Below are 25876 nucleotides of genomic sequence, written 5' to 3'. Positions count from 1 at the left end.
GTTTGTCCTAACAGAGCTCCCGTTGTGAGCAACATGTCGCGGTTCCACGATGTTGTGTTGCTCAGCATTCCAAGTCCAGCACTCACATTCCTACCAAATAAAAAATGTTAATGATGGAATGGGATAACACGCAATTCCCAGGCTAATGCCATTTATTCATTTATTTCTGAGTGAGGAGAAATAAAAAAAAAATCATTTTTTCGGACCTTCAGCTGCCCCGCAAAAGCTCCGGATTGAAGCCTGTTGATTCAGCATAAGAACATAAGAATACACTGTTCTGCTGAAGGCACATTGGCCTAACTTTATGGATCATACCTGCTTGAATTTTCTTCACGAAGCTCCAAGGTATTTCTTTCGTCATTCTAAATACTTGTTTAGGCCACTTCTCATCCCGTCGATCACATTCCCACCTTGGTCCGTAGTTTGCCCAAATAACCTTGCATCCATGATTTAACAATCCCAAATCTCTTCCAACTAAATGTCTACATCAGCATGGCCTTCAAAGATAATTATGACAGCGGCGAAACAGAATTAAAATCGACAGCTTCTCAAGACTCTCCAATCCACTGCAGCGTTGATGAAAATCACCCATATGGTGATGGTTTACCTCCAGTTGATGGAGGAAGACATGCATGGCTTTTTCTATTAGCTAGCGCAATGCTGGAAGCACTTGTGTGGGGTAGGTATCCATTCATAATTAAATTCGGTATAGAGCTGACTGCTTTTTAGGATATGCCTTCTCATTTGGGATCTTTCAGAAGTATTACAGTACACATGAACCATTCCAAGGTTCAAACAACATTGCCGCTATTGGAACATGTGCAATGGTGATTTCTCATTACCTCCTTCAAGTTGCCTTCTATCACTGAACTAATTCGGATATAGGGGATTGCATATCTTATAGCACCTTTGCCTATAATAGGAATGATTCTACTTCCACAAATTGCTCGCTGGGTGTCAACTATTGGCGTAATTCTGATGTGCTTTTCATTGGCGCTAAGCTCATTTTCAACCAGTGTTACGCATCTCATTCTATCTCAAGGAATTGGGTTTGGGGTGGGCGGTTCTCTGGCATATACACCCTCCATTCTATTCATGCCCGAATGGTTTGTCAAGAGAAAGGGCCTTGCATTTGGAGTCGTATGGGTAAGCTTCCACACGTGCCAAGTGTGGGCAAAGAGCAATAATACTAATGTGGCTTTCGGTAGTCTGGCTCTGGACTATCTGGCGTGCTGTTCCCACTCGCCATAGAGTGGTTATTGAACAGATACGGTGTACCAACCACATTGAGAATATCATCAGTTGGATTGTTTCTCCTTTCTATTCCGTTTTTATACTTTCATCGGCCGCGCATTCCAGTTTCCCACTCTGTTGTTCAACGCCGGATCAACTTTCGCTTTCTCTACAGCAAAGTATTTCTCATCTACCAAATTGGTAACACCGTTCAGGCACTGGGATTCTTCTTACCCACAATTTATCTCCCAACATACGCCAGCCAAATGGGTGTCAATGAGCTCTTGTCTTCTCTCTCACGGTCATACTTTTCAACATTACATCAGTGTTTGGCTCTATCATCATAGGCTTCCTCTCTGATCGATATCACGTCACTACATGCCTTCTCATCACCACTGCTGGGTCTGTTATCTCTGTATTCTTCATTTGGGGATTTTCTAGCAGTCTGTGGTCCCTTTATGTGTTTTGCATTGTCTATGGATTACTGGCTGGAGGCTACTCATCCACATGGTCAAGTATTGCACATGAAATACAGCATGCCAACCCCGCGACAGATGTCAGTGTGATATTTCCCTTCATGGAGACTGGCCGTGGTATCGGAAATGTGGCTAGCGGGCCATTGAGCGAAGCACTATTGAAGGTAGACGGATGGCAAAGCCATGCATGGGGCACATATGGAAGTCGATATGGGACTATTGTACTTTGGACCGGTATAACCGCTTTAATAGGAGGTCTAGCTGTGATGGCGCGTTACTTGAAGTGTGTTTAAACAAGGGGCTTAGACTCGCAACCCACGGTTGGTCTGTGATTGAATGCAATTCTATGTCTTATAAAAAAAATCAATGGTATGAATCGGGAAGAACACCTCGACGATGATAAATTTGGAATGAGAATTGCTATGAGAAAATGCAGGAGAATATTTGAGATCGATCAAAAAAAAGGAAAGATCTAGGCGTGACAGTCATCAGGGGCATTGATCGGAGCCTGACACAGGGACGTATCACTTCGTGATCCAACCCCATATTCTCCAGTACCATGCCTTTGGTGGACCGGTCTCCTTCTCGTATGGCAGTCGGCCAGTATCGATATCAGCCTCGGCCGATTTAACGAATGGCGCCCGGGTGATAACCTTGTGGGAAACATAGAGCACAACAAAGACGATCGGGCAGATATAGGCGAAGAAAAAGGAGGCGACATCGAAGTTGGGGATGAACGCGGTGAATCCTTGAGTCAATGCGATGAGGATGTTGAAAAAGAGACCGTACCAAGCTAAGTATGGTTGGCACATGGCTTTGTATGGAAGGGTGTCGCGTGAGATGCCGCGTGCTGCTAGCGCCCGCATGAATGCGATGTGGCATGCGTTGATAGAGGACCATGTCACAAAGCCTGCCACGCTGGATAGATTGACGAGCCAGTTGAAGACCTGCCCAGCATTTTCTGAGACGTTCATGAAACCGAGAAGTCCGAACAGCGCGGTCGTGAAAACGCTGACGTAGGGAACGCCGGCTGCATTCACGCGACCGAAAATTTTAGGGGCAAAGCCTTCATTTGCGAGACCTGTCAAGATACGGCTGCCACTGTAGACATTTGAATTGGCCGCCGACAACACAACTGTGAGTAAGACTGCGTTGATAAGACTCGGAAGGACTTTAACACCGGCAAGATCGGCCGCAATTACCATCGGACTTGCTGAGGCATCGGTTTTGCCAGAAGTGAGGGAACCATTGGTGTACGGGACAAGAAGCCCGATAAAAAAGATGGTCAGGACAAAGAACAACAGAATTCGAAAGAAGGTCTTGCGAATCGCGGATGGGACGGTCTTTTGGGGATTCTCAGTTTCTCCAGCAGCAACACCAACCAACTCAGTTCCTTGGTAGGAGAAGCCTGCCTGGATGAGCACGGCCCAGAACCCGACAAACTTGCCCACGGACTCGGGCGTATCAATCTTATACGTAGCGAAAGCTCCAGGGTCCGACCAGGTGTGAAAACCAAGATAGCCTTGCTTACCCACACCGACATCAACGCAGATCGCAAAGATCATGAAGCCAATCACGGTAGCAACCTTGATGGTAGAGAACCAGAATTCAATTTCACCATAGAAGCTTACTGGTAGGAAATTGACAGCCGTAATCAAGACCCAGAAGACACCGACAAAGATAGCGATATTCAAGCTCGGGTCCCAGTACTGTATTATCGTTCCACATGCGGTCAATTCAACGGCGAAGGTTGAGGCCCAGTTGAACCAGTAGATCCAACCCATAGAGAATCCGAGACTAGGGTCGATCAACCGAGCTGCATATGAAGTGAAGGCACCGGAGGTGGGGATATAGGTGGCTATCTCTCCGAGAGATGTCATGACCGAAAAGACAATAGTTCCGACGAAGATGTAGGCAATCAAAGCACCTGCCGGGCCCGATTCCGCGATGGCAGTTCCGCTTGAGATGAAGAGACCTATAAACCACGTCAATTAGTTTAGCTCCTCTCTCATACGGCACATCCGATACGACTGCTCACCTGTTCCAATTGTACCGCCTGCATCAATCAACTTGGTTAGTCTAAAATCGATCGATCTGATAAGGTGTAGTGAACGAACCAATCGCGATCATCTGCAAGTGTCGACTCTTCAGCTTCCGCTTCAGCTCGCCAGGCGGCGACTGATTGTTGTTATTCTCCGCATCGGAAGGCTTGATATCCTGTGCGGCTTCTGAGTATTTGGGAGGCTTTTCATTGACTATCTTGTCCGAGACGGTCTCAGTGGCGACATCATGCGAGCCCATATTGGCGATCAACTGGCGTCGCCAATTATAGATGGCCGGTGAGAAGCAGTTGGCCAAGGGTTTGAGGTCTGGAATTTCCTCGACGTCGTTAACTTCAAGTTTCTTTCTTTCTTTCTTTTTTTTTCTCGGTCTTTTTTTTTGGGTGGAACAAGCTCGCAGACTTCCGTTTTCACCGGCTCGGTGGGGTTCCGACAAGGCAAAGGCCCACTGACGCTGCGTGGAGACAATTTTCTTATGTAAAAATGAACCAGAAAGGAAAGACAAGCCGGAAAAAATGTTAATTTGATCAGGTGAATTTCAGTAAGAGTAGTAAATGTGTGTTGTTGAATTTGAAGTAGAACATAGAACTTGATGAAGAGTCTACTTGAAGGTGACTGAACGAAGAGAGCCGTTTGCAGATGATGATCTCCTCAGTCCAACTTAAATTTTAAATCTTCGCCTCTTTTTTCTGTGGGCCTGCAAAGCCAAAGAGGTAAGCTGCAATTTTGCGCATTTGAATCTCTTCTGCTCCTTCAGTGATTCGATAGCGACGGAAATGGCGATATATATGCTCAAAGGGATAGTGGCGAGAGTATCCATCGCCTCCGTGGATCTAGAGGAATTTAGTACTTGGTGAATTTATATAACAATTTGAACTTGAACTTGAACTTGAACTTGAACTTGAACAGCTTGAAGCTTGACGCACCTGAATTGCTCGGTCTGCAGCCTGACAGCAAAGGCGATTTGCCCAAAAGTTACACATCGCCACGCGATCGCTCAGTTGACGTTCAATCTCGACCCAAGGCCGTTTGCTAGTGGATCGACAATCGGCCACCACACGATCCATTTCCCAGCTCGTCTTAAGGATGAGCAATCGTAACATTTCTACTTGAGTCATTAACTCGACTACGGGGAACTGGATGGCTTGATTGTCGGCAAGCGTCTTTCCTTCACCCCAAATTTGACGCGACCGTGCACGTTCAATACTGCGATCTAGACAATACTTCGCAGCGCCACAGGAACTAGCGGCCTGGCGAATGCGATTTTCATGCACAAAGGTTTGCGCGAGCGCGAGTCCTTGATCGACGATACCCACCACCGCGGAGCTCGGGACCCACGCTCGGTCCAGCTCGACGGTGGCGTGGTCGGTCGGCATGTTGAGTGTCCATTCGTAGCTAGCGATACGCACCCCAGGAGTGTCCCGAGGCACGAGGAATGCTGTGATGCCTCTGGCAGAGCCAGCTGTGCCCGATGTGCGCGCAAAGATCAAAAAGTGCGTACAGTGGTGAGCCCCTGTTTGCCACTTCTTCGCCCCGGAAATCTCGAAGCCGTCGCGTATTGCATGCGCCGTGGTCGACATGAAGGTCGCATCGCTGCCGTGATCTGGCTCGGTCAGGCCAAACGTCATACGAAATTGCCCACGCAGGCGCGCAGGAATAAGCACTTGTCGCTGTTCTTCACTTCCGAAATGGTGAACCATCAACACGTCTGGGAAATTGCCGATGATGCTGTGCTCGTTTTGTAGGTCATTGGCAAGGCCGAGTCCGCCTCCATAGACTGGATGTGAAGCAAGATGGAATCGAATTGCCGACATCCACACGTTGTTATTGGGGTGTTCTTGTCCTCCATATTCTCGAGGCAGAGCGAAACGATAGAAGCCAGCATCGTCTGCCAGTTCGCGTGCCTCCTCTGGAATGGTGTCAGCCATATCATGTTCCCTCGTAGATAGACGACCTTTGATGCCAGGGTCGTCGCGAAGGGCATCTCACTCAGTAATTGTTCCCATTCCGGACGTGGATTGCCTTGCTTATCCCAGTCGGTGCGTGCATGCTCGCGGCGATGGTCAAAGAAACGATTATTGTCGTCTTTATGCTGTAACGGTGAGATTTTCTGATCGATAAAAGTATCGATTGATTGTAGATAGGTTCGTAACTCCTTAGGCAGATCAAAATTCATGATTATTATGACGATTATGTTGTTCTTTCATCTAGTTCACGTTCAACCTGCCGATGCAGTCCCATCGTGTTGTTTTATCGCAGCGGCATCAACGGCTTCCCCGCATTCGGACCTCGGCATGCGTGGCGCATCTCGGCTGGGGGATGAACTTGAACTCTCTTGATCGATCAAGACAGTTACCCGCAAGGTGGAGTGCTTATTTAGAATCTATAAATTGTATTTATCTCTCTCGTCGTGTAGGCTCCAGTGTATTCCTGCGCCCTAGACCACTCCCAAGTCCCCCTCTAACCATCGCATCCCCTTTCTTCCCCAGTACGACCTCAAGCGCTTGTAGCAAGGCATTGGAATCATATCGCATGCCAACCACCACTTCCTGACCACCCTGCATTGTCGTGACTTTGCGCCCATACAAACGAAGTGCCTCAATCCCCATTTCCGCCAACCTCTCTCGATCCACATGTGGTGTACCGGGCCCATCCAGGTGCAGAATGTGAGTCACATATGATGTATACGGAAGGGGTGTCTTCGGACGAACGGTTGCTGGCGATCCTGGTGATTCAAATGACCTACGGTGCGCACTGTGATGTAGTCGACCTCGGCTTTCCTCGCCTGCGCGGGTGATTGCTTCGACAAAATCGGACGCTGCGAATGGTTCGGAAGGCGGACCGGTCTCCCGGTCTAAAGATCCATTCAAAATGAGGATCTTGTGGCGAGCGGGGCTTGTCACTATACTTTTTCCAACTCCACGGAGGATGACGGCAGGTAGAATAGATGTGTATAAAGAACCAATGCTGTAGATAATAGCTTGTGCGTCATTCAAGGCTTCCAGAACACGGGGGTTAGCTGCCGGGCGAATTTCCTGGCCGTAAGGATTGATGTACCAAATTCGGCTGATGCGACTTGGTAAATCTTCATTGATATGTTTGCTAAAGGAAATGTTTTTGTTACGCAGCGTCGCAAGAGACCCGGGTAGATGATCTTCTTCGTAGGAAACCGTATCGGACATATCGGAAAGGTCTGTGTCTTCTAAATCATCTCCATCGGCTAGAAGAAGACTTGGCCGTCGGACTCGAGAAGGAGATTGAAGGGCTGTTTCTTCACTGGGGTGGGAGATGCTGTTTTGGCCGACAATGACAGTGCCATTGACCAGCGTGGCGGAGATGTGGTGTGAAAAGTTTGAGTTGATGGCAGGGATCACGCGTACAATGTCAGACTGCACGCCGCAGATGCTACCCAGCAGATAGATAGCGCTCTCGAAGCTCCCACTGAAAAGTCGTGCACCTGTGAGAAAAAGGTTTCCAACGCTCGCGGACGTGAAGTCAAAGGTCGATGACGGGGGCCGGGCTCGTTTCAGAATCTCGAGGTTCAACATGTTGAAAAAAGAACGAGTCAGTTCCTTTTTGGCGGGAGTGATGGAGAGCCACAAGCTAGAAGTGCCATCTACGATTGAGAGCCATTCCTGCGATGCCGCGGTGCCTTCAGCGGGAAGACGATGATTGAATAATAGCTTGATAGCCGTGCGTTCTGAATTATTTGATGAGTCCGGGATGAGACGAACCAGTCGACCTGATGTACGAGTTAATACAGGTCCATTATTGAGCAAGAAATCAGCAGGCCCGCGTGGAGTTTGGGGACTCGGATTTGGGAACGAAGACTCACTGCGAACGTCACCAATTCCAGGGCCGCCGAAGATTCGAATCAGCTCCGATGATGAGCCTCCGTTGTCACTTATAGGGATGATGTAGCTCAGAGGACATTCCTTGCTTTGTCGCAGGGCATCGAATACATCGACGAGGTTGTTTGCGGCACTGCCCCCAGAGATGACTGCGATTCCGCGATTGCCAGTGGACGATGCCATCGAAAGAACTGGCAAGAATAGGCTGAAATTGAAGTACGGGAGCTCAAAGGGAAGCCGAATTGTCCCTAATGCTCGGTTGGTTCTCAAGGTTCCTGTTGATGCTAGTATTACCAGGTTTGTTGAGACCCGTGTCACGGTCCAGTCACGCGAGTTCAAGTTGCCAGATATATCTTTCAACTCAAGTCGGGAAGAAGATTTGAAACGGAAAAGGGTTGATAAGAAAAGAGAATAAAACAAAGCACTATATTGAAATGATGAAAGAAGCACAGTTTGACTGTAAACAGAAAGGGAAGCAGTGAGTGTAGTTGTCTTGTGTAGATGTGTAGATGCGGTGGTCTTTCGCAAGGCAGCAAGGCAGGAACATGTCATGGTCACGGGATCTTCTTACACGTGATACTCGGACCCCCGACCCCCAACCCCGTGACATCCCGTGACTCTGTTCCCGTGGCAGGACGACCCCGTGACTTTGAATTACCACGTGACCTCACAACCTCCGACCGTCGCGAGACTTCGCAGTTTCACATGGTCCAATGACACTCCACAGCAGCCTCATTTTGTCTCCACCCCCTTCATTCTTCTAGGCCGATTTCGCCGATTTCCGGCGGAGGGTCATTTGCAAAGTATCTCCTCGTGCAGGTTGGGGTTTTTATATCGGGAGACGATCCTGATGGACCTGGAATATCGGAACTTGCTGGCACCGAATGGGCCACCTCTCTTCCCCAGCGACTTTCGGTCCCCTCGACTTCCCCGGCCTGCCCCGGGCGAGTTCTTGCAGCGCAGTCCCGAATCTGGCGAGATGGAGAAGACCCCGCCTGTCACGGGCAAGCGCCGAGGTGGCAGCCGTAAGGCCTGCAACGAGTGCAAGCAACAGAAGGTGAGCCACCGTGCTGGCAGTCATGCAGCTGCTCTCTTCCGATCCGGCTTCCGCTTTGAGGCCGAGTCGAGGTCGAGGTCGCAGTCGCAGTCGCAGTCGAAGTCAAGGCTGAGCTGGATTGGAGTGGACTACACTCGATACATTCCATTCCATCCCTCCACCTGACCTTCACCCTGCCACTCCCCAATTGTCCCCGCCAATGCCTAGGAAGTTTTGACCCACTAATTCTATCGCGATTCCAAATAGCTACGATGTGATATAGTGCAGACTCCGGCTGCGGCCTGCTCACGCTGCCGTCGCCTTGGGATCGATTGTAAAGTGGAACAATCATTCAAACGTATCTCCAAGCGCCGGTAATAATCTCTCTGTATTCCTTCATCGTGTCCTATCATCTTGCTAATGGGTAACGCAGACGCAATGCAGAAATGGAAAAGGAGATCGCTGATCTCCGACGCAAGCTGGCAACCAATCCATCCGACCAGGAAGGCCCTGCTGATGGCCATGTCGGCGACGACCTGTCCCAATGCTCAGAGGAGGCGTTTGCTCGCCGTGACTCGGCTGCTGTCGATCGCCCCAGGCCTGTATCGGTACCGATAGAGCCCCATCCCTCAATGGCAACCCCGTTGACTATGCAAAGGGATGGGTCGATTCTGTCGCAGGATGAAAGCACTCCATGGCGACTTGAGGACATTTCTCTCTCTCGTGCTCGGGTTTCACGACTCTACGAACAGTAAGGTTATCTTCTGCTAAAGCTTGAGCTTCCAGCCCTGGCCTAACATGTTGAACTTGTCCCAGGTACTTCAACTACTACCACCCTTTCCTGCCACTACTGAACCCTCCCAAACCGTCTGAGGTTTATCTTAATCGATGTCCTCTATTAGCATGGACCATTATCTGTGTGGCTAGCCGTAGATCTCCAACTGAACCCGGACTGCTCACTGCATTGTCGGGTCCCTTCAGTAGACTGCTTTGGTCAACGATCACGAGTGTTCCGCAAGACTACCGTGTCGTGAAGGCGTTGTGTGTGTTATGCACATGGCCTCTTCCGACTACGAGTCAACGCACCGATGCAACCTTCATGCTGAGCGGTCTGATGATGCAGATTGCCATGCAACTAGGTTTGCACCGGCCAGTTCAAGCTGAAGAGTTTACCACATTCAGGATGGAGGTTCAAGGAGAGGCGTTGAAGGACCGCCTTCATACCTGGGTGATTTGCAACATAGTTGCTCAAAAGTTTGTATCCATTGTTCTATCAGGATATACCGACGAATGCTAATGTTCAAAAGTGTTGCCACCGGATACGGTCAGCCCCCAAGCACCATCTACGACTGGGCTCTTGAGCCTGCATCTCTTAAAGACGCCGACTACCGTCTCGCCAACGATCTGACCATTCGCCTCCGCATCGAGAAATTCTGCGACCGAGTTACCAAGGCACTTTATAGCAGCAAGCCTGAACCCGGAGAGTTCGTCAGTGCCGAGAAGCTTGTCATTGTTCAGATTCTTGAAAGCGAATTGCGAGAAATGGAAGTAGAGTTTGGTCGTGATATTTCCGGTAGGCCAATCAATGAAACCGCCCGAGGCACCTATCCCACGTCACAGCTAACATCGACTTCTAGCAATTAACATGATCCATCTGCGAGCAGCAGAATTACATTTCCGATACTTTGTGTTCCTGGGAGCCAGTCCTCGCAGCGATGATCTGACAAAACTCTTTATCGCGACGACTTCCTTCTTGGGGAGGGTCCTCGACCTCGAAACATCACCGGGCGAATTGATTGGACATTCTACAAACTACATCTTGCAGATGATCGTATCTGCAGCATTCGCACTCATGAAACTTCTCAAGAGCAACTTCAACCGGCATATCGATTTCAACCATGGGAAACTATTGTTCAATGGTGCCATCTCGGCCATTCGCAGAATCAGTGTTATGGACCATGATCGTCCGATCCGCCTTGCTGACATTCTGGCCCAAATGTGGAATGCTAGTGGGCCGGAACCCGCCGAGGAGGACATTCTTCAACTAAAGGTTCGTTGTCGCATGAGCATGAGTCACGTTTATGATACTGTATGGCGCTGGCGCCAGCGGTTCCGACCCATGAAAAGTATCGAAGAAATGCAAGGTCAGTCTTTGGTTGCTTGTCAAATCTTTCTTCTGCCATCGGAAAATACTGATTACATCTTCTAGCTGCGGCAGCAATAGCCAATCAAGATATATCATCGGCAGCAGGCTCTTCAGCGCGACCGCAGGATCAGTCTATGGATGACCCGTCGCTTATGCTTCCTGCCCAATTCGACGAGAGCGCTGCATTCTTCAGCGAAGCTGGATTCTCAGAAGTTTTCGATAGCCTGAATTGGGTTTTCGACGGAATTCCTGATTCCTTTGTCGCACCACCGGTTCTCTAAGCCATAAGGTGAGGTTGGAGTGGATAACCGAACTCGTCGGGTTGATTCTTTTCGTCTATGTACATATGGATTTTGAGCGCGTTACAGCGAAGATACCATGGAAACCAAAAGTGATTGTTTTATTCCTACTGTCGAATCCTTTCTTCATACTAGTAGTTCTTAGTTTCAACGGGATTGAATAAAATGTATTGCCCAGCTTCGCACCTGAGCAGTCATGTGTGTATGGGGTCTATTCTTTTAGGATTGCACCGCAGACCTGAGCCCACCAGGGCCATCGGGGAATAATTCGAAGCCAGATGGCTGCTTTTGTGGAAGTATTCTCCTTCAAATTGACCGGCTTTGTTCTCGGGCCCCTGCTAGCCATACTCATACTGGGTAAAATCTTCACCAAAATGCTGGAGTTGCTCATGTGAGTGGCATTTCCAAGATATAGAGGCGTGTCACTGCTGTGAAACATTCTGTCATGTTTGAAACAAGAACTTTAGACTCCGCTGTACAACATCTTTCTCGTGCATGCCCCACTGGAGAGAATGCTTGCATACAATGACCCATACCCTGGAGCCTTTACCGCTCGAGTGGGATTCTTACACTCATATTGATGTTTGATCTGATGCTGCAGCCCGCTTAGGAACCCACTAACTGATCGACAGCCTGATATGAAAGAGTCGGTGAAGACAGGAGCTACAACCAAGAACATGCCTGGCTCATATCCATACGCCCTCCACGTTTTATTTTCAAACATACCAGGTTAGACCTGAACCACACGGAAATTTTCCGGGTCACCTGAAGTAGTCTGCTACCAAACCAAGTAGCCGGGCGCATCACGACATCAGTGGGCCTAGAACCACGAGCTGTGTCCATAAGAACTACTAGGGTTCCATGAGACTTTCCCTGGCCCTATTTAAAAGCTGTTTATACCCAAGACCCAGGTTCACAGGCTACCCACCTTCTGACTGTGAAAATGGATGACAGATGGTAAAAATCTACTCATTTACTAGTGCCGAATCTCGTCTAAAAACCCTTCTGTACGGAAAGAAGGGCCTGTAAAGCTATTCAACAGCTTGTCATTGATTTTTCTTTTCCAACTTCGCACATAATAATATTTGGTTATAACTAGGCTCGAACCGCTCAAGTGCAGTATTAGTTCTCATATTAGCAACCTACGGGATATGACAAATGGCTTCCGGGCGACATACAGGTCCTTTTTGGGTACTAACTGCAATTGTATGCCCAGACAAGAAAGCAAAGAAAAAATTAATGAAAAAGAAAAGTCCATCTATATTATTTCAGCTCGCGACGCAGTGGTAGACTCCGAGTCTATACGCCAATCTTCACCATTGCTTGCATGTTTCGTTCACCAACACCTGGGACTAGTATTTCCAATAGGTCTATCGACTTGTGTCACACTCTTTGGACCGGTCTACGAATAGCTCACATCCAAATATTCCAGGGAAAAGAGACAGGTGACTTCGTTACAAGGCAATGGCAAAGAGGGTAACAGTAGGTGGAAACTGATTAAATTTCGCGAAAGGTACCTCAACTGATTGTCGACGACAATATCGTTCAAGTATCACGACCGATGAACATCGCTATGAGCGCTATACAACCGACTATCAACTACAGACAATCAAGACGCTCTGCTTGTGACAGATGTCGTGGTTTCAAGCTACGCTGTGAGCGTGATCAAGTAAATGGCATCTCATGCGAGAGGTGTCTCAAAGCCCAGGTGACATGTACTACGAGTGTTGGACAACCAGTTCAAACATTCCTTTCACCAAAAAAGGATATATATTCGTTCTCTAGAAGTCGAGTCGAGATGTCCGGAGACAGAGATGGCACTGCTGCACTTCAAGTTCTTCATCGATCATCCGGTTCGAGAATCAGAAAAACAACCCCCTCGTCGGGAGTTTGCCGCAGGATAGAACAGCAGAAGCTTAATGCGTGGATTGACCCGAACATCTTTCCTTTCCTAGCAAATGATGCTTGTTCTAATTTCTCGGACATGAATGAGCCTCAAATGCTTTCGGTCTCTCATCAATTATTGTCCTTCAATCAGTGGACTCAGGACCACCTTCCCTGGAATGACATTCCTCCGTATCTTGTAAGATATTTCAACCCAGAGATGCAGATAATTGATCGGATCAACAATTCTAATATATCAACCCTATAGCCATCCATTTACCACGATATACATGTTACTGAAAACAACTTGAATGCCGAGAATCCGGGGTTGGGGCCAGACATTTTGGACATATCGCAGCATCTTCCAGCTGATTCTGGCTTCGACTCAACAAATCCAATAAACATTGAACCTTTCAATTCACCAATCTATATTCATACAAGCACCTCAGGAAGCCGCTGGGGTAGCCAAACATCTTCTGCGCAAGACGACTATCCATTTCCGACGACAAACCAATACGCACCATATTCCTATAATAAACTCAGAAATGTTATGCAACTAAAAGTTGAGCTTATTTCTGATCTCGAGCTTCTAGACGCAGCCTCAAGCCTTTTGAGCTCTTCAGTTTTCTTGGGTGAGAATTCCGACCAAGGCGCTTCGAAGATCGATTTACCTATTTTTCGAATCTTGAATCATTCGTCTCAATTCTTGGACATAGTTCAACCAGGGGGCATGTTCCCCATGAATGACGTGCGGAAGTTTTCTCCTATAACACCCACAGAGAACGATACAAGCCCCGGTGAAGATTCTTGTTCGTTATCGAAAGAAAGAATCCACGGTTGTCCTGATGATATACCAAGCTTCATGACATCGCGTGAATCCGGATATACAGAACTAAGACCTGCACTGTCAAATGCTCTCGGAGACACAAACTCTCCCGGATATCAGCTATCGGAGAGTTTGACTATATTATCCACCTATTTTCAGCTCATCCACGTGTATCATGCTCTTTTTACCCATATCTACCAGACTCTTTTGATGGCCCCGCCAGATAATGCAGCAGAGATTCTTGCACTCCCGACATTGCAGTTTGGAGGATTTCAAATGGAAGGCCATTTTAAAGTCAAACTGCAGGTATTTCTTGAGATCAGCTTCGGCATTTTGAGGAAAATTGATCACTCTTTTGGTATCCCCGAGAATTTACCTGATGAATATATTGGAGAAGGCAGCCCTGCTCCGTATATTTCATATCATAGCCCACTAGAATCTCTTAGAGACCATGTTGTGGCTAGGGAGTATATGGAAGCTGTTCTGACTCTCAGGAAAATAATGCACTGCCTGCAAGCATTTTCCAATACCATAGCCGACGTTACTACTTAAATTTATAATTGTCCTGGTGTCTTTTCGGGGTCGCGAATAGTCCGAATAGGAATTGTGTAGCATTTTTAAGATCTTTACACTCAAATATTGTCTCGAAAATTGAAAATTGAGCTCCAGATTGAAGTTGAGGAGAGGAATTTTGCGTTGTAAAGGCATGGCTGTTCAGATAACATACCTAAGTAGTTCCGAAGAGTTCACGTTTATATCGGGCTGAAAAGAACCCAAAACTGGCCATCGGGGCAGAATTACATCATTCCATCTTTCCGGCCTCCCAAATTTTAATATTAGGCTCGGAGGCCGATTCCGACTCCGGAACACCAAGGAGTGAGTTTAAGCGAAGTGGCCCAGACCGAAAGGAAATAAAATTCATATATTTAACTAGCTCGCCACGCCACTCGAAATAAATCAAATCAATCAGGCGGTGATAGCTACTTGGAGTACTCAATGGCTGCACCTTTATCCAAGGACACCCCGAACTTCGAGGGGGTGTGGAATCTCGTAAGTTAGCACTCCATTATCGTGAGGGCGACAGTACTTATAGATAATACTCAAGAACAGGAAGCTATCCAATGACCCAGATAAGATCCTCGAGCTGGTGGGGTTTCAAAAATTGCTAGATGGTATATACTACGATTGCTAACTTCATTTCAGCAAGGTGTGCCTTGGGTGGTTCGCAAGATACTAGGATGTGCAAGTCTTTCATTGAATATATCCCAAGCCGTCTCAAGAGAAAATCCCAACCCGGAAAGCAAGGGGACTCCAGGTTGCAATGAACTATCCGAGACACCGGTGACCACATTGCACATAAAGCAGACTGTGAGCCCCGGAAGCTTCGACAGCGAAGGATACTACCCAATCAACGGAGAGGATAAGGAATATTCGCTGCCTGTATTTGGAGATATTACAATGAGATTGCGATATGTGAATACATCTGAGGTTTCTGACAAGGTTCTTCGTCAGAGATTGAGCGAGGGAAGCCCATCAAAGACTGTGATCGATGAGATCGCTCATAACAGAACGAAAGGGTGGGATGCGAGAGTAATCTGGGGATTCGAAATTATTGATGGGTATCGATATCTGACGCGAAATGTCATCACGACAAAAGACGAGAAGGCCATCGAGTCGAGATTGGTATATGACTTTCATTGCTAGCGAAAGTTGAAAATTTGGTGGTGTATAAGGAAGTAGAGATAAAAGAGTTATCGCAACTAGAAATCTTACTGGCTTTCTCCTTCGGTTTCGTGGAAAAAAAAGAAAACCGTTGATTCACACTCAATATCTCAAGACACGCGGATGACATAGTACGCTTTTGTAAAATGGTCTCAGTACATGATGTGGTACTAGTACGGACTTCAATACGTTTATGATTTTTAATTCACACATTCCTTGAAAATCAAATCTAGAGAAGAAAGCGAACCCAATATTTCTATATACTGAGCCTACCAACTGATTTACTCGGATAGAATATGATTTTATAAGGTCTTGGCTTTAGATATAAGAAAAACAATGATGAAAGTAACCGAAAGGCCCACCCCACTCCGTCTCTATAAGATGACAACTAACTTCTTCCCGGATACCCGCCCGCTTTTGAGTATGTCAAGCCCTTCCATGACTGCGTCGAGGCCTCCTGGGAGAATCTCCACTGGGGTTGGTCTTATTCTACCCTCATTCATCAGGACTTGAACTACTTGATACCAAGTGCGAGCCCAGTCCCCAATTTCTGGATTTGGCGCGACCCCATACGGCTCGGGCAACTGCACCCCCTTTCCAGATATAGCTCCTCCCATAACTAGCTCGTGCTTGACTGTTCTACGCGAGAACAATTGCTCCTGATATTGCTCTAGACCACAATAACGCCCACCAGTTCTCCCAAGAGCCTCCTGGCAGATACTGACGGATCTCACATCCGAAAATGGGTCCAGCGTGTAGCGAAGGGCATTTTTCGTTGAAGTACGAATGTCTTTTGCACAGGTAACGGAATTATAATCGAACACAAGATCGGCTCCATAGGAGCGAACGAGCTCAAAGTTCCGAGGGGAGCAGGTTGTTATCACACGATGGCCACATCTAATAAACGATGTCATTATTATGTTGAACATATTGTCAAAATCGGGAACTCACAGCTTCACCATTTGAATAGCGAGAATGCCAAGGGTGCTACTGCCGCCGTAAATAAGTACGTCCTCTTGTGTGACTGATGGTGCTTCCAGAGTTCCTGAGATTTTGAGTGACCAAAATAACGCAATTCCCAATGTTGCTATTGCCGTGCCAGAGATTGCCGGCGCAGTAGAGAATGACAAACCGCTTGGTATATGGAATGTAAAATCCTGCTCGATACTTAAATATTCACAATAAGCACCAGAAGTGGGATCCGCCGGATTCGAGCCTTGCACGGCCCCAAATACCGCATCTCCAAGACAGAATTTTCCTCGCTTGGCAACCTCACTGCCTACCGCCACAATAATTCCTGCATAATCACAGCCATCCCAAAGGCCAGGCTTTGGAAATCGAAGAGGCATTTTGAAGTCACATGGATTCAAGGCTACAGACTTTGTTCTCACGAGGATTTGGCTTGGACCAGGCTGCTGGATGGGAAGACCAGAAGTAACCCGGAGAATGCCGTTCTCATGTTGAATGATGGCCTTTTGGTTCAAAGGGATTTCAGAGTTGGACACCATCTCGAAATTTCTACTAAGTATGTGTAGAGTGGCAAAAGGTACCGAGGTACTATCAGCGGCTTCCAAGAGTAGCGCGGAGAATTGAATGATCAAACCAAAGTACAACCCTGTGAATTTTTTGGTAACAAGTCCCTTTAAGTCGTTCTTCCAGCCTCTGGAGGAATGCTAGAATACTATAGTGTTTGTCTTGCGATGGGCCGTCTTGAGAGGGGGCCCTCGCTCGGGTTCGGATTACAACTGAGCAATTTGCATATTTGGTTATCGCCAGGCGGGAAAACACAGCAAAGAGCGTTGGATATTTGACTGGCCTCATCCAGAATATGAGTTTCAACTGAGACTGGCCCCTGGAGATAATGCAATCTTGGCTATGAATCTCTTAGTTCCCGTCTGGCTCACCTGCGACCCTTAAAGAATAATACTTCAGTCTGCAGAGTGGTGTAGAGTGGGATTCTTGACACTAGGTTTTGGACAAGAGCGGATAGAATTCGGAGTGACCAAGGGAATGATGTTCCTTCGTAAAGGCAAGGCAATGTCAGAGTGATGTAGACCTTGGACGTGGTCCTCTCGTTTCCCTCAACGTTACTACTAGTAGCGGGTTTCTTACACTGGCAAACCTTCAAGGAAATTGAATATCCGCGGAAGAGATCTGAGTATAACAACGTGACAAATCCCCAAGACACCAAGTGCACATTCCTAGTATCTTCTTCCATAGTCACCCGCCATGTAACTATTTATTTTCGCGTCCACTAGAAGATAAAATAAAGCCAACACTACAGGTACTAAGATAGCTGACATAAATAATCAGCGAGGGGTTTATCTAGCATGGTTTTTGCGATTAAGCGCTTCGACTCCAATAAATCCAACCCACTAACAAAGAGGCGAAGGTAAAATGGAGCCGCGGTAAATTTCCGAGATGTCGTCTCTGGCACTTGTCATGTTTTAAGAAGATCGTTAGGCCCAAAGCAACCCCGCTTCTCCACTTGAACGATCTCGTCATTGCGCGCCTCAATTTCACCACGAAGGACGAATTGCCGACCGCCCGCGTTTGCCGATGAGCCGTAAACTTGCAACTGCGATCTTTTCTTAGACATTCCCGGGGAAAAAGAAGAGGAGGAAGAAGAAGAAGGTACAGACGACTCGAACCTGTCGCAAAAGTGAAGCATCCCTGGGAGAGATCCGATTTCAACACCCTGGCAGTCATGGGGCTCCACACTCTCAAGTCATCACGATCTCGGTTTGGTAAGTTTAATCCACGTCGAACGGAATCAATGTACAGTGTTGATTTGTCCATAATTAGGATGCCGTACGTGTCGTGCACGCAAGGTGAGTCTCATTGACTTCTATCTATCTATCCAAAGTACTGAATTCGGGTAGGTCAAATGTGATGAACGCCCAGGGCAGTGTGGAAATTGTGCTAGACTACGTCTGGAGTGTTCCGGCTACACATCTTCAGTCCGGCCGAACACCCAAGAAGATGTGGAATCTAAGCCAGAGAGCTCGAAAAGGAAGAGAACTTATCGATCGTGTATTGGATGTCGCACTTCGAAAACAAAATGTTCGGGGGAACGTCCGACATGTCAAAGGTGCCAGAGAAAAGGGATTAGTTGTGTCTACTCAGAATCCTGTCAACCGAACTGGATACAGCGAGTTGAGGTGATTGGAAACGATTCTCAGAGTGGCTTGCCAACCCCGACAGTTCTGTCTAATGGATCCCCCATCGACCACACTTCTATCCAGCCAAATGAATCTTACCCCACCTCACAAGCACAATCTTCGCACCTCTCACCGGAGCCCCCAAGATCTTCATTGGAATGGTGCGAACCTCACAGCTTCAGAATCAACCTGGCAGAGCATTTTCTTACAAATCTTAGGTTGAATTCGTACCACCTGCCAAACTATTGGGAAATTGGACAGCTCGTTGAAGAGTATTTCAATAACATACACCCTTTACGCTGCTTTGCATTTATCCACAGACCCTCTTTCCTGCAAAGATTGGATAAGGAAGCATCCAGGAGAAGCCAGAATTATGCTCTGCTTTATATAATATGTGCACTGGGTGCCCAGTAAGACAGAATGATTTTCCGATCCCACAGAGTCTGGAATGGTTGGCTGACAATCTCGGAAAGATATTACGCCCTGGCCTATAGCGAGAATGTATCCCCCCTTTCGCCAAAATTCGTGCTTCACGTAGGCGGCCAGTGGGCAAAGCAAGCGCAGCGACTGATTCTTGAAACTCTCGAGATTGTCACAATTGATAATTTGATGGTAAGTATTGCTGCTTCTCAATTCACACCACCGGGCTAATGGATAGCCAATAGGCAGCGGTCCTTCTGCATGACTATGATATTCGAATGGGAAACTTCTCAAATGCTTTCATGCTTAGCGGTCTTATAACACGCATGACACAGGCTCTACAAATCAACCTCGAGTACAACACAGATCTACTTTGTCATAACAATGACTCTGGGCTTACCGCGACCGAGAAAGAATCTCGTCGGCGCCTAATGTGGAGCTGCTATGTGATGGATTCCCTCGTCGGCAGCGGTGTGGATCAATTGACCTTGGTTGATGAGAAGGACATGAAAATCCAATTGCCATGCAACGAAAGAAACTTTGTCCAACAGATCCCCTGCTTGACAGAAACACTGGAAGCGGGAAATTGGTTGAAGTTCATCGGTGAAGACGTGGATACCAGGACACTTCTCCCGAATATGGGCATGATGGCGTATTTTGTTCGCCATATTTCAGTTCGCAAGAAAGTCTTAAGGTTAATATGAGACAAAACGAAATCTCAATTTCCAACACAGTTGTTCTAATGGTCATTATAGGTATATCAAGCATTTAGACGACGCAATGGTACCTTGGGATCCAGACTCCGAGTTTGCGTCACTGGATGCGGAGTGTCGCGCGTGGCATGAATCCTTACCGCCGAGTCTACAATTCACGCCAAATGCCATCTATATTCGCAAGGACTCGTCACAGCTGGGTGCACTATGTGTGCTCCACTGCGCACATTATCAGACAATCTGTGATTTGTATCGACTGGGTGCACCTGCGCTCTATAAACTCCGAGCCGCCTTTGATTTTCCCATTGACCAGCAGGAGTTCCTAAAGCACCTACAACAGGTTCTATTTGATGCCGCAAGGTCACTGGCAGCCATAATAGGCGAGACTGCCCGCCATGGATGCCGAATGCTAGCCGATTCGTGGCTTCCAACAATCACCTACGACAGCTGTCGCATTATGGTTTACCACCTGACACAAATTCTCGATCCGCGAGAAGAAAACACAAAACACCTGATGACGGAAACGCTACCTCTCATACGCAGCAATGTCCAGTCTTTACGATCAATGGGATCCATCAACGCAATTGCGATATCACTAGTAAGCAATATGCTTTTCTTCATATAGCCAGTCGATCTGATTTGTAATTTTCAAGTGTTCTGCCGCCGAAACAATGCTTGAGAGATCCGGAATTGGATCGGAAGTCATATCCCAGAATATCATCCCCGATGATCCATATCAGTCTCTTGGAGACACCGAGGAGACAAGGTAAATTACCCATTCTTATCACGACTTTTAGAAATATGGGCAATTTACTAAATATTCCCATAGTGAAAGTTTACCCGGAACGCCGGTACAAAGTGCCCCAGATTACGTTCTGAATCCGTTGTCAATATTCCGAATGGCACGCAAGTCAATACCAGAAAGACATGCCCCGGAAAAGGCTACAACATCGTCTGCCCCGAATAGTACACGTCCAGACTCTGTTGCAGATTTGGATCAACCTCTCAGCAAGAATGTAGATCGTGGAACGGCATACTCGGAAGAGGACACCGAGATCGACCAGGGTAACCTCGAAGAGCTTCAAACATTGTTCATGTCTGACCTGGGGTGGGCTTGGCAACCAGCTGATACAGCAGTGGGCTCAGGGATCGATGGGGCTGGATTACTACCATGGGCAGGAGGGTTTCCCACTACGCAGGCGGAGCCATGGCTACCAGTGTTCCCATTCTCTCAGCAAGACTGAACTTCTCAGATCTTCGAATCTACTAGTAAGTTAGAATTTATAACCCAGAACTAGTAATATGAGACTATATAAAACCCGAATCCTCACTTTCACATTCATTCACTAGCCTTGGAAACCTTACGTTAAGAGAAACAACTTGAACCCGACTGCTAGGTATTGATGGTAAAATTCAATTGTAGTTCTCAAACCCTTTTGCGATCTACTCTGCATCCAAAGGGCAAACGGGAGGTTGATCGTTCACCTGAATACCACCCCGCTTCTTTTCGAGCGTGTCGTGATATGGAAGTCGCCATCCACCTTCAGACTCTGGGGCCGCAAGCCAGAGACGCATCAAGTGCCGTCGACGCGCGGGCTGACCGTCATCATCAACGGCATCCGCAGGGTGGTCGGTATAGGCAGTGCGAGCATGAAAAACATGCGAATTGCTGACGAACTGAATGTCTCCTGGGGCTAAAATCATATGCAATGACAATTCAGCGCAGGTCTTTTCGAAGATTTCCATCGCATATTTTTGTTTATCCGAAAGAGGTGGGATAACAGCATTTGGCCCTGAGTTAAAACGCGACAGAGAGGTAACGTTCATAGGGTCAAATCTAGCGTAGACCCGAGGATTGTTGCCGGCACGGTCATTTTCGAGATAGAAGATACTGCCCCGGATCCACTGCTCTTCACCTTCAGACAGCTCGCCTTTTCGATCAAAATACCAACTTGGTTCGCAGAGAGTCTGGACGACGTCTGGATGTCTCTCTTGAAGCACATTGAACACATGATGTGTTGACGAAATGTCTGATTCACCACCTGACAGAGATTTCGCGATGCAAAGAAGGCCTACGATGTCAGAGCCATCTGTGTGAAAGTATTGACTGTTCAATGAGTTAGAAACTCGATCCTGAGCAGGATTTACCCATGTAACAATAACTTACCGAGCATTGGTACGATAGATTCGAACCCGATCGGTTTTAGTTGGGTCCTCGCCCAAGTCTTTAACGTGGCCCAACACATGACCACGACCATTCTGGCTCACAAAATATCCAAGATATGTGCCAAGGCCCATGTATGCGGTAGCGCATTTGCGAAGATCCCACTGTCGTACAGGTATTCCTTTAAAGAGGAAAAACCCTTTTCCATTAATCAAATCTTGGCGAAGAACTTCCAAACGCTTGGAGAGATTGGGAAGCGAGAAATTTTGCTAATCAAAATCAATAATCGGAGCACCACAAGAATGTCAGGTTTTCTAACCTTCGAAATACCAGTTAAAGGTAGATCTTTCTCGATGAAGATATCTGCCGCCGTGCCAAGTTCATGGATCTCATTTTCATTGAAATGATGTGTCCAAAGTTCGGGATTTTCGCGATAGTTCTCCGCCTTCCAGACTGTTGGACCGCCGTGGACTTTGGGAAATTCTGAATACGGGCGCACTTGGGAGTAGACGGGCGGATGCTGTCCAGACGTCTTGAACCCGTCTGGAAACTTGGTGATATCCACTTTAGTCGGTGAATGGTCTTGCAAAGTGACTGTCTCTAGGACTGTAGCCGACATTTTTGCGGTCAATATTTGGTGGCCGAGGAAGAGATCAGGAAAAGGGGTTATCGATAAAGGGGATAATTAAATACCACTGTAGAATGAGAGGTTAAGATTTCAAGGGCAAAACTTCTAATATATAAGACATGGATTGCAAATGTCTCTATACACCATGATTCCCCGCCCACTTCGGGTCGTCGCATCGATCGGGTCACTCGACCGAGCCAATACTACGAGGCGGGGGCGCGCTCGGCCTATCGGCAATTCGGCGAGATGCCCGAATTTGCCAGAATCACGCAAGATGGTGTGCGAGTATCCCGCTGAAAGAAGAACATTCATTGCAGACTAGTAAGGTTTGTCCTGCTACTCCCTGCTCAGGGTAATGACTGAAGGGCCCATTGAGAGCTCTGGTGTGTTGCCCACAGCGTCCTGAACCTGGAGTACTAGTTTGGTACTAGTACTGGCGATAGTTAATTAACTAATAGTTAATCACTAGTTGGTAACTAGCGCGCGACCTAGGCGCGGACTCAAGCACCATAGCTGAGATGGTTAGATTTGGGGTCCATGAGTTGGCTTCATGTTTTTATGCTTTATATTCTCGATTTCCAGACAGTACCTTCCGCTGGCAAAGTTACTAAACGCGGTGAAATTTGTCCTCGATTCCTGACCTCAGGAGAGGGCACGCTCAGTAGTACTCGTAGGATGGATTATATAACATTATAAATTACTTTGGCAAGAGTCATAAGGTATATCCAACAGTGGAACAATGATTGTTCAGCTTGGAAGAAATTTTCAAGCGATTGCTGCGCACGGGATGAGCGCATTTCTTATTGTTTCAATCACTTCCAGCCGCAGAGGCTTCGACATCGCCTTCTTTCGCCGAAAGGCCACTATGGGGATTTGCGGAGACCCGTGACCCGAATAGAACACTGTTTTCGAGATCCAATAGATAAATATACCAGTAGTACGTTCCTGGTGACGCTTTAGTTGAGAGATCTGCGTATGATCAAGGACTGGGGTAGTACTTACCGCAAAAGAGGCCCCCGCCGAGAATGTTTCCAATAAGGGTCGGAATGATTCCCTTCCAGATATAGAGCCCAACGCTGAGATCAGGAGTCCCCTCCCAGATACCAAGAGGGATAAATGTCATATTTGCCACAACGTGGTCAAATCCCAACGAAACGAACGCGAAGATAGGAAACCAGATCCCGATAATCTTGGATGCCAAATCGCGTCCTTGGATGCCGAAGAAGCATCCTAAACAAACCAGCCAGTTGCAGCCAATACCACGTAGAAATACAATGCGAAAGTCCGGAGTGAGTTGCTTTTTGGTAGCAAAGGTAATCACGGCTGATTTGAATGGCTCCGCAGAGAACACCTCACCATCTGAACATCTTTAGTCAGCTTCATATTTGCTAAATTCAATATTGGCACGCGAGGGGGCTTGTAACTAACAACCAAAGATAATAGTCACCATAAAAAGAGACCCTGCTAGATTGCCAAGGAAGGTCACTATCCAATGCACCAGCATTTTCCACCATGGCAAACGTCGCTGTAGTGCTGCAACAGTAGTGAACTAAAAACAGGAATCAGAGATTGCACACCAAAATATTTACCAGATAAGGATACCATAAATGATCCTGTGCACAAGTCGGCACCTGTGAGGATAATCATACATAATCCATATGGAAAGACCAAGGCACTGATGGTGCGCATCAGTCCCGGGGCATTTTCCTGGAACCAAGGGGTGGCATTCGTACTGAGGACTGTTCCACAAGCAAAGGCAAGCAGACATCCAGCAGAAACGGAGCTGAGGAAAACTTTGTCCAGTCGCATATTTCCTTTCTGTACTCCCGATTTTGCAACGGCCTCTATGACCTCAAACGGAGATAGGGCCCCGAGTGTCATGTTTCCTGACGAGATTGCAATGCTTTCCTTTTTGCCAAAATGAATAAAACTAAGAAACGATAGTCAAGGGATTCAAGTTATGATATAATAATTTCCTGCTGGATTGAAATCTGTCAAGATTCTCGTCAGTGTAGAGCGACCCAAGTACTTATATTTTCCTACCAATTTCAGCAACCATAAGTCGCGATTCTTATCTTGTGCTTTCTGGATTATTTGCATTATGGGTTTGAGTTTGCAAATGCGTGGATTCTATTCGTCAAATGGCGAAGCGAGATAAAGGATAACCAATAACTCTGTCTCGTACATTAAGAGTACCTTAAGCTCAGCTGCCACTTGCAGCATCGTCGATCCTTTGCCAAGTCCAATCCTGCGAACCATTCATCGACCAGTAGCTTATCATTCTAGGGGACGCTTGCCGAAGATAAGCCAACGCGGGCACTTCTCATTTTCCCGTAATCGATTGTATCTCCGCGGATCATTGGAGATGTAGTCCAATAATATTAAAATCTTGGATATGGAATCCAAGATGCCATAGTCATCTGCGGAGTGGCCAGCTCTAAGCTATACTATCTGTTCGGCTTCGGCTGCCATGGCCTTGGGGTAGATCGTCGGAGAGTGGGGATAGGATTCCGGGAGGCTCGTAAAATCCCTTGTCTCGACTGCCCAGGTGGAAAAGGAAAGGGATAGCCCATTGAACATGTTAAGCGAAGCAAGAGAGGAAAAGAAAGGAAAAGAAAATAGAGCACAGTAGTAGACTTGGTTCCCGGACAACTTTTGTTGACCTCGAGGAGGCTTTCCGCATTCCCCTGGCGGGTAATCCTTCTAAGCAGTAATTTCGGAATTTCACACCGCGGCAACCATATTTTCCGGTTAAGGTAGCAGAGGGCACACGTATCCAAATATTAAGAAGAAGTTGATTAAGTTAATCAAACTGGGCGCGGAGAGTTTCCTGAAGAATAAACATGACGTCGTCTTCACGCCGCTCGGGCAAATCCAGACTTCTTCTGCTTTGCTTCGTACTGCTTACCTTTATTGCTTTAATTTGGCCACTTTCTACGCACAAAGACCCTCTCAATATGGTGAAAATTTTGCAGGCTGTCATCAGGTCGGTTGCCAATATCATGTGTGGTTCGGTATTTTAGACGAAACCAAAGCTAAGAGCCCGCGCGAGTTCCAGGAGCTGGTGAACATGACTCCGGGTGAACTTCCGACACTGGCTAGAAGAGCCGGACTCACAGTCATCGGGGTGGGCCAGTGACTCGGGCGAGACTATTGGTCACGAAAGGCGAGTCCAGTTCACAGGAGAAAACTTGACTGACAGGGACGGCGACTGATATCTCGACATTCGAGGCAGCGGACGCAAAATCGTCAACATT

General features: G+C 47.3%; 10 protein-coding genes across 10 annotated transcripts; 4 read left to right on the top strand and 6 right to left on the bottom strand.

The window, feature by feature from the left end:
- Window positions 1–492: 492 nt before the first annotated feature.
- N7509_001481 (uncharacterized protein) lies at window positions 493–2002 on the top strand (the record flags this gene model as incomplete). The annotated part of the gene is made up of 5 exons (XM_056626118.1): window positions 493–679; window positions 730–827; window positions 886–1146; window positions 1209–1503; window positions 1560–2002. The coding sequence occupies 5 exons, from the start codon at window positions 493–495 to the stop codon at window positions 2000–2002; spliced, it is 1284 nt and encodes a 427-aa protein (XP_056491913.1).
- A 231-nt stretch (window positions 2003–2233) lies between these two features.
- N7509_001480 (putative amino acid permease (Can1)) lies at window positions 2234–4022 on the bottom strand (the record flags this gene model as incomplete). The annotated part of the gene is made up of 3 exons (XM_056626117.1): window positions 2234–3684; window positions 3748–3765; window positions 3827–4022. 3 exons carry the CDS (start codon window positions 4020–4022, stop codon window positions 2234–2236), a joined length of 1665 nt encoding a protein of 554 aa, XP_056491912.1.
- A 415-nt stretch (window positions 4023–4437) lies between these two features.
- Window positions 4438–5945, bottom strand: N7509_001479 (acyl-CoA dehydrogenase family protein; the record flags this gene model as incomplete). Its single annotated transcript, XM_056626116.1, has 3 exons — window positions 4438–4602; window positions 4696–5678; window positions 5759–5945. 3 exons carry the CDS (start codon window positions 5943–5945, stop codon window positions 4438–4440), a joined length of 1335 nt encoding a protein of 444 aa, XP_056491911.1.
- Window positions 5946–6165: 220 nt separating this feature from the next.
- N7509_001478 (gluconeogenesis factor YvcK family protein) lies at window positions 6166–7803 on the bottom strand (the record flags this gene model as incomplete). The annotated part of the gene is made up of 1 exon (XM_056626115.1): window positions 6166–7803. The coding sequence occupies one exon, from the start codon at window positions 7801–7803 to the stop codon at window positions 6166–6168; it is 1638 nt and encodes a 545-aa protein (XP_056491910.1).
- Window positions 7804–8470: 667 nt separating this feature from the next.
- N7509_001477 (transcription factor domain-containing protein) lies at window positions 8471–11083 on the top strand (the record flags this gene model as incomplete). The annotated part of the gene is made up of 7 exons (XM_056626114.1): window positions 8471–8677; window positions 8924–9030; window positions 9090–9407; window positions 9473–9910; window positions 9964–10229; window positions 10294–10800; window positions 10866–11083. 7 exons carry the CDS (start codon window positions 8471–8473, stop codon window positions 11081–11083), a joined length of 2061 nt encoding a protein of 686 aa, XP_056491909.1.
- Window positions 11084–14807: 3724 nt separating this feature from the next.
- Window positions 14808–15515, top strand: N7509_001476 (uncharacterized protein; the record flags this gene model as incomplete). Its single annotated transcript, XM_056626113.1, has 2 exons — window positions 14808–14861; window positions 15015–15515. 2 exons carry the CDS (start codon window positions 14808–14810, stop codon window positions 15513–15515), a joined length of 555 nt encoding a protein of 184 aa, XP_056491908.1.
- A 392-nt stretch (window positions 15516–15907) lies between these two features.
- N7509_001475 (zinc-binding alcohol dehydrogenase family protein) lies at window positions 15908–17041 on the bottom strand (the record flags this gene model as incomplete). Its single annotated transcript, XM_056626112.1, has 2 exons — window positions 15908–16430; window positions 16485–17041. 2 exons carry the CDS (start codon window positions 17039–17041, stop codon window positions 15908–15910), a joined length of 1080 nt encoding a protein of 359 aa, XP_056491907.1.
- Window positions 17042–18240: 1199 nt separating this feature from the next.
- N7509_001474 (fungal specific transcription factor domain-containing protein) lies at window positions 18241–21071 on the top strand (the record flags this gene model as incomplete). The annotated part of the gene is made up of 8 exons (XM_056626111.1): window positions 18241–18280; window positions 18339–18364; window positions 18438–18694; window positions 19168–19306; window positions 19360–19808; window positions 19870–20425; window positions 20481–20593; window positions 20657–21071. 8 exons carry the CDS (start codon window positions 18241–18243, stop codon window positions 21069–21071), a joined length of 1995 nt encoding a protein of 664 aa, XP_056491906.1.
- A 199-nt stretch (window positions 21072–21270) lies between these two features.
- N7509_001473 (TauD/TfdA family dioxygenase) lies at window positions 21271–22610 on the bottom strand (the record flags this gene model as incomplete). Its single annotated transcript, XM_056626110.1, has 3 exons — window positions 21271–21934; window positions 21995–22260; window positions 22311–22610. 3 exons carry the CDS (start codon window positions 22608–22610, stop codon window positions 21271–21273), a joined length of 1230 nt encoding a protein of 409 aa, XP_056491905.1.
- Window positions 22611–23427: 817 nt separating this feature from the next.
- Window positions 23428–24500, bottom strand: N7509_001472 (formate/nitrite transporter family protein; the record flags this gene model as incomplete). Its single annotated transcript, XM_056626109.1, has 4 exons — window positions 23428–23564; window positions 23622–23978; window positions 24048–24168; window positions 24222–24500. 4 exons carry the CDS (start codon window positions 24498–24500, stop codon window positions 23428–23430), a joined length of 894 nt encoding a protein of 297 aa, XP_056491904.1.
- Between the last annotated feature and the right edge of the window lie 1376 nt (window positions 24501–25876).

The sequence above is a fragment of the Penicillium cosmopolitanum genome, assembly GCF_028827165.1.
Source record: "Penicillium cosmopolitanum strain IBT 29677 chromosome Unknown utg000004l:1.0-4361866.0:1.0-4365735.0, whole genome shotgun sequence".
In the NCBI taxonomy this organism is placed as follows: domain Eukaryota; kingdom Fungi; phylum Ascomycota; class Eurotiomycetes; order Eurotiales; family Aspergillaceae; genus Penicillium; species Penicillium cosmopolitanum.
This window is presented reverse-complemented; position numbering and strand designations above follow the sequence as displayed.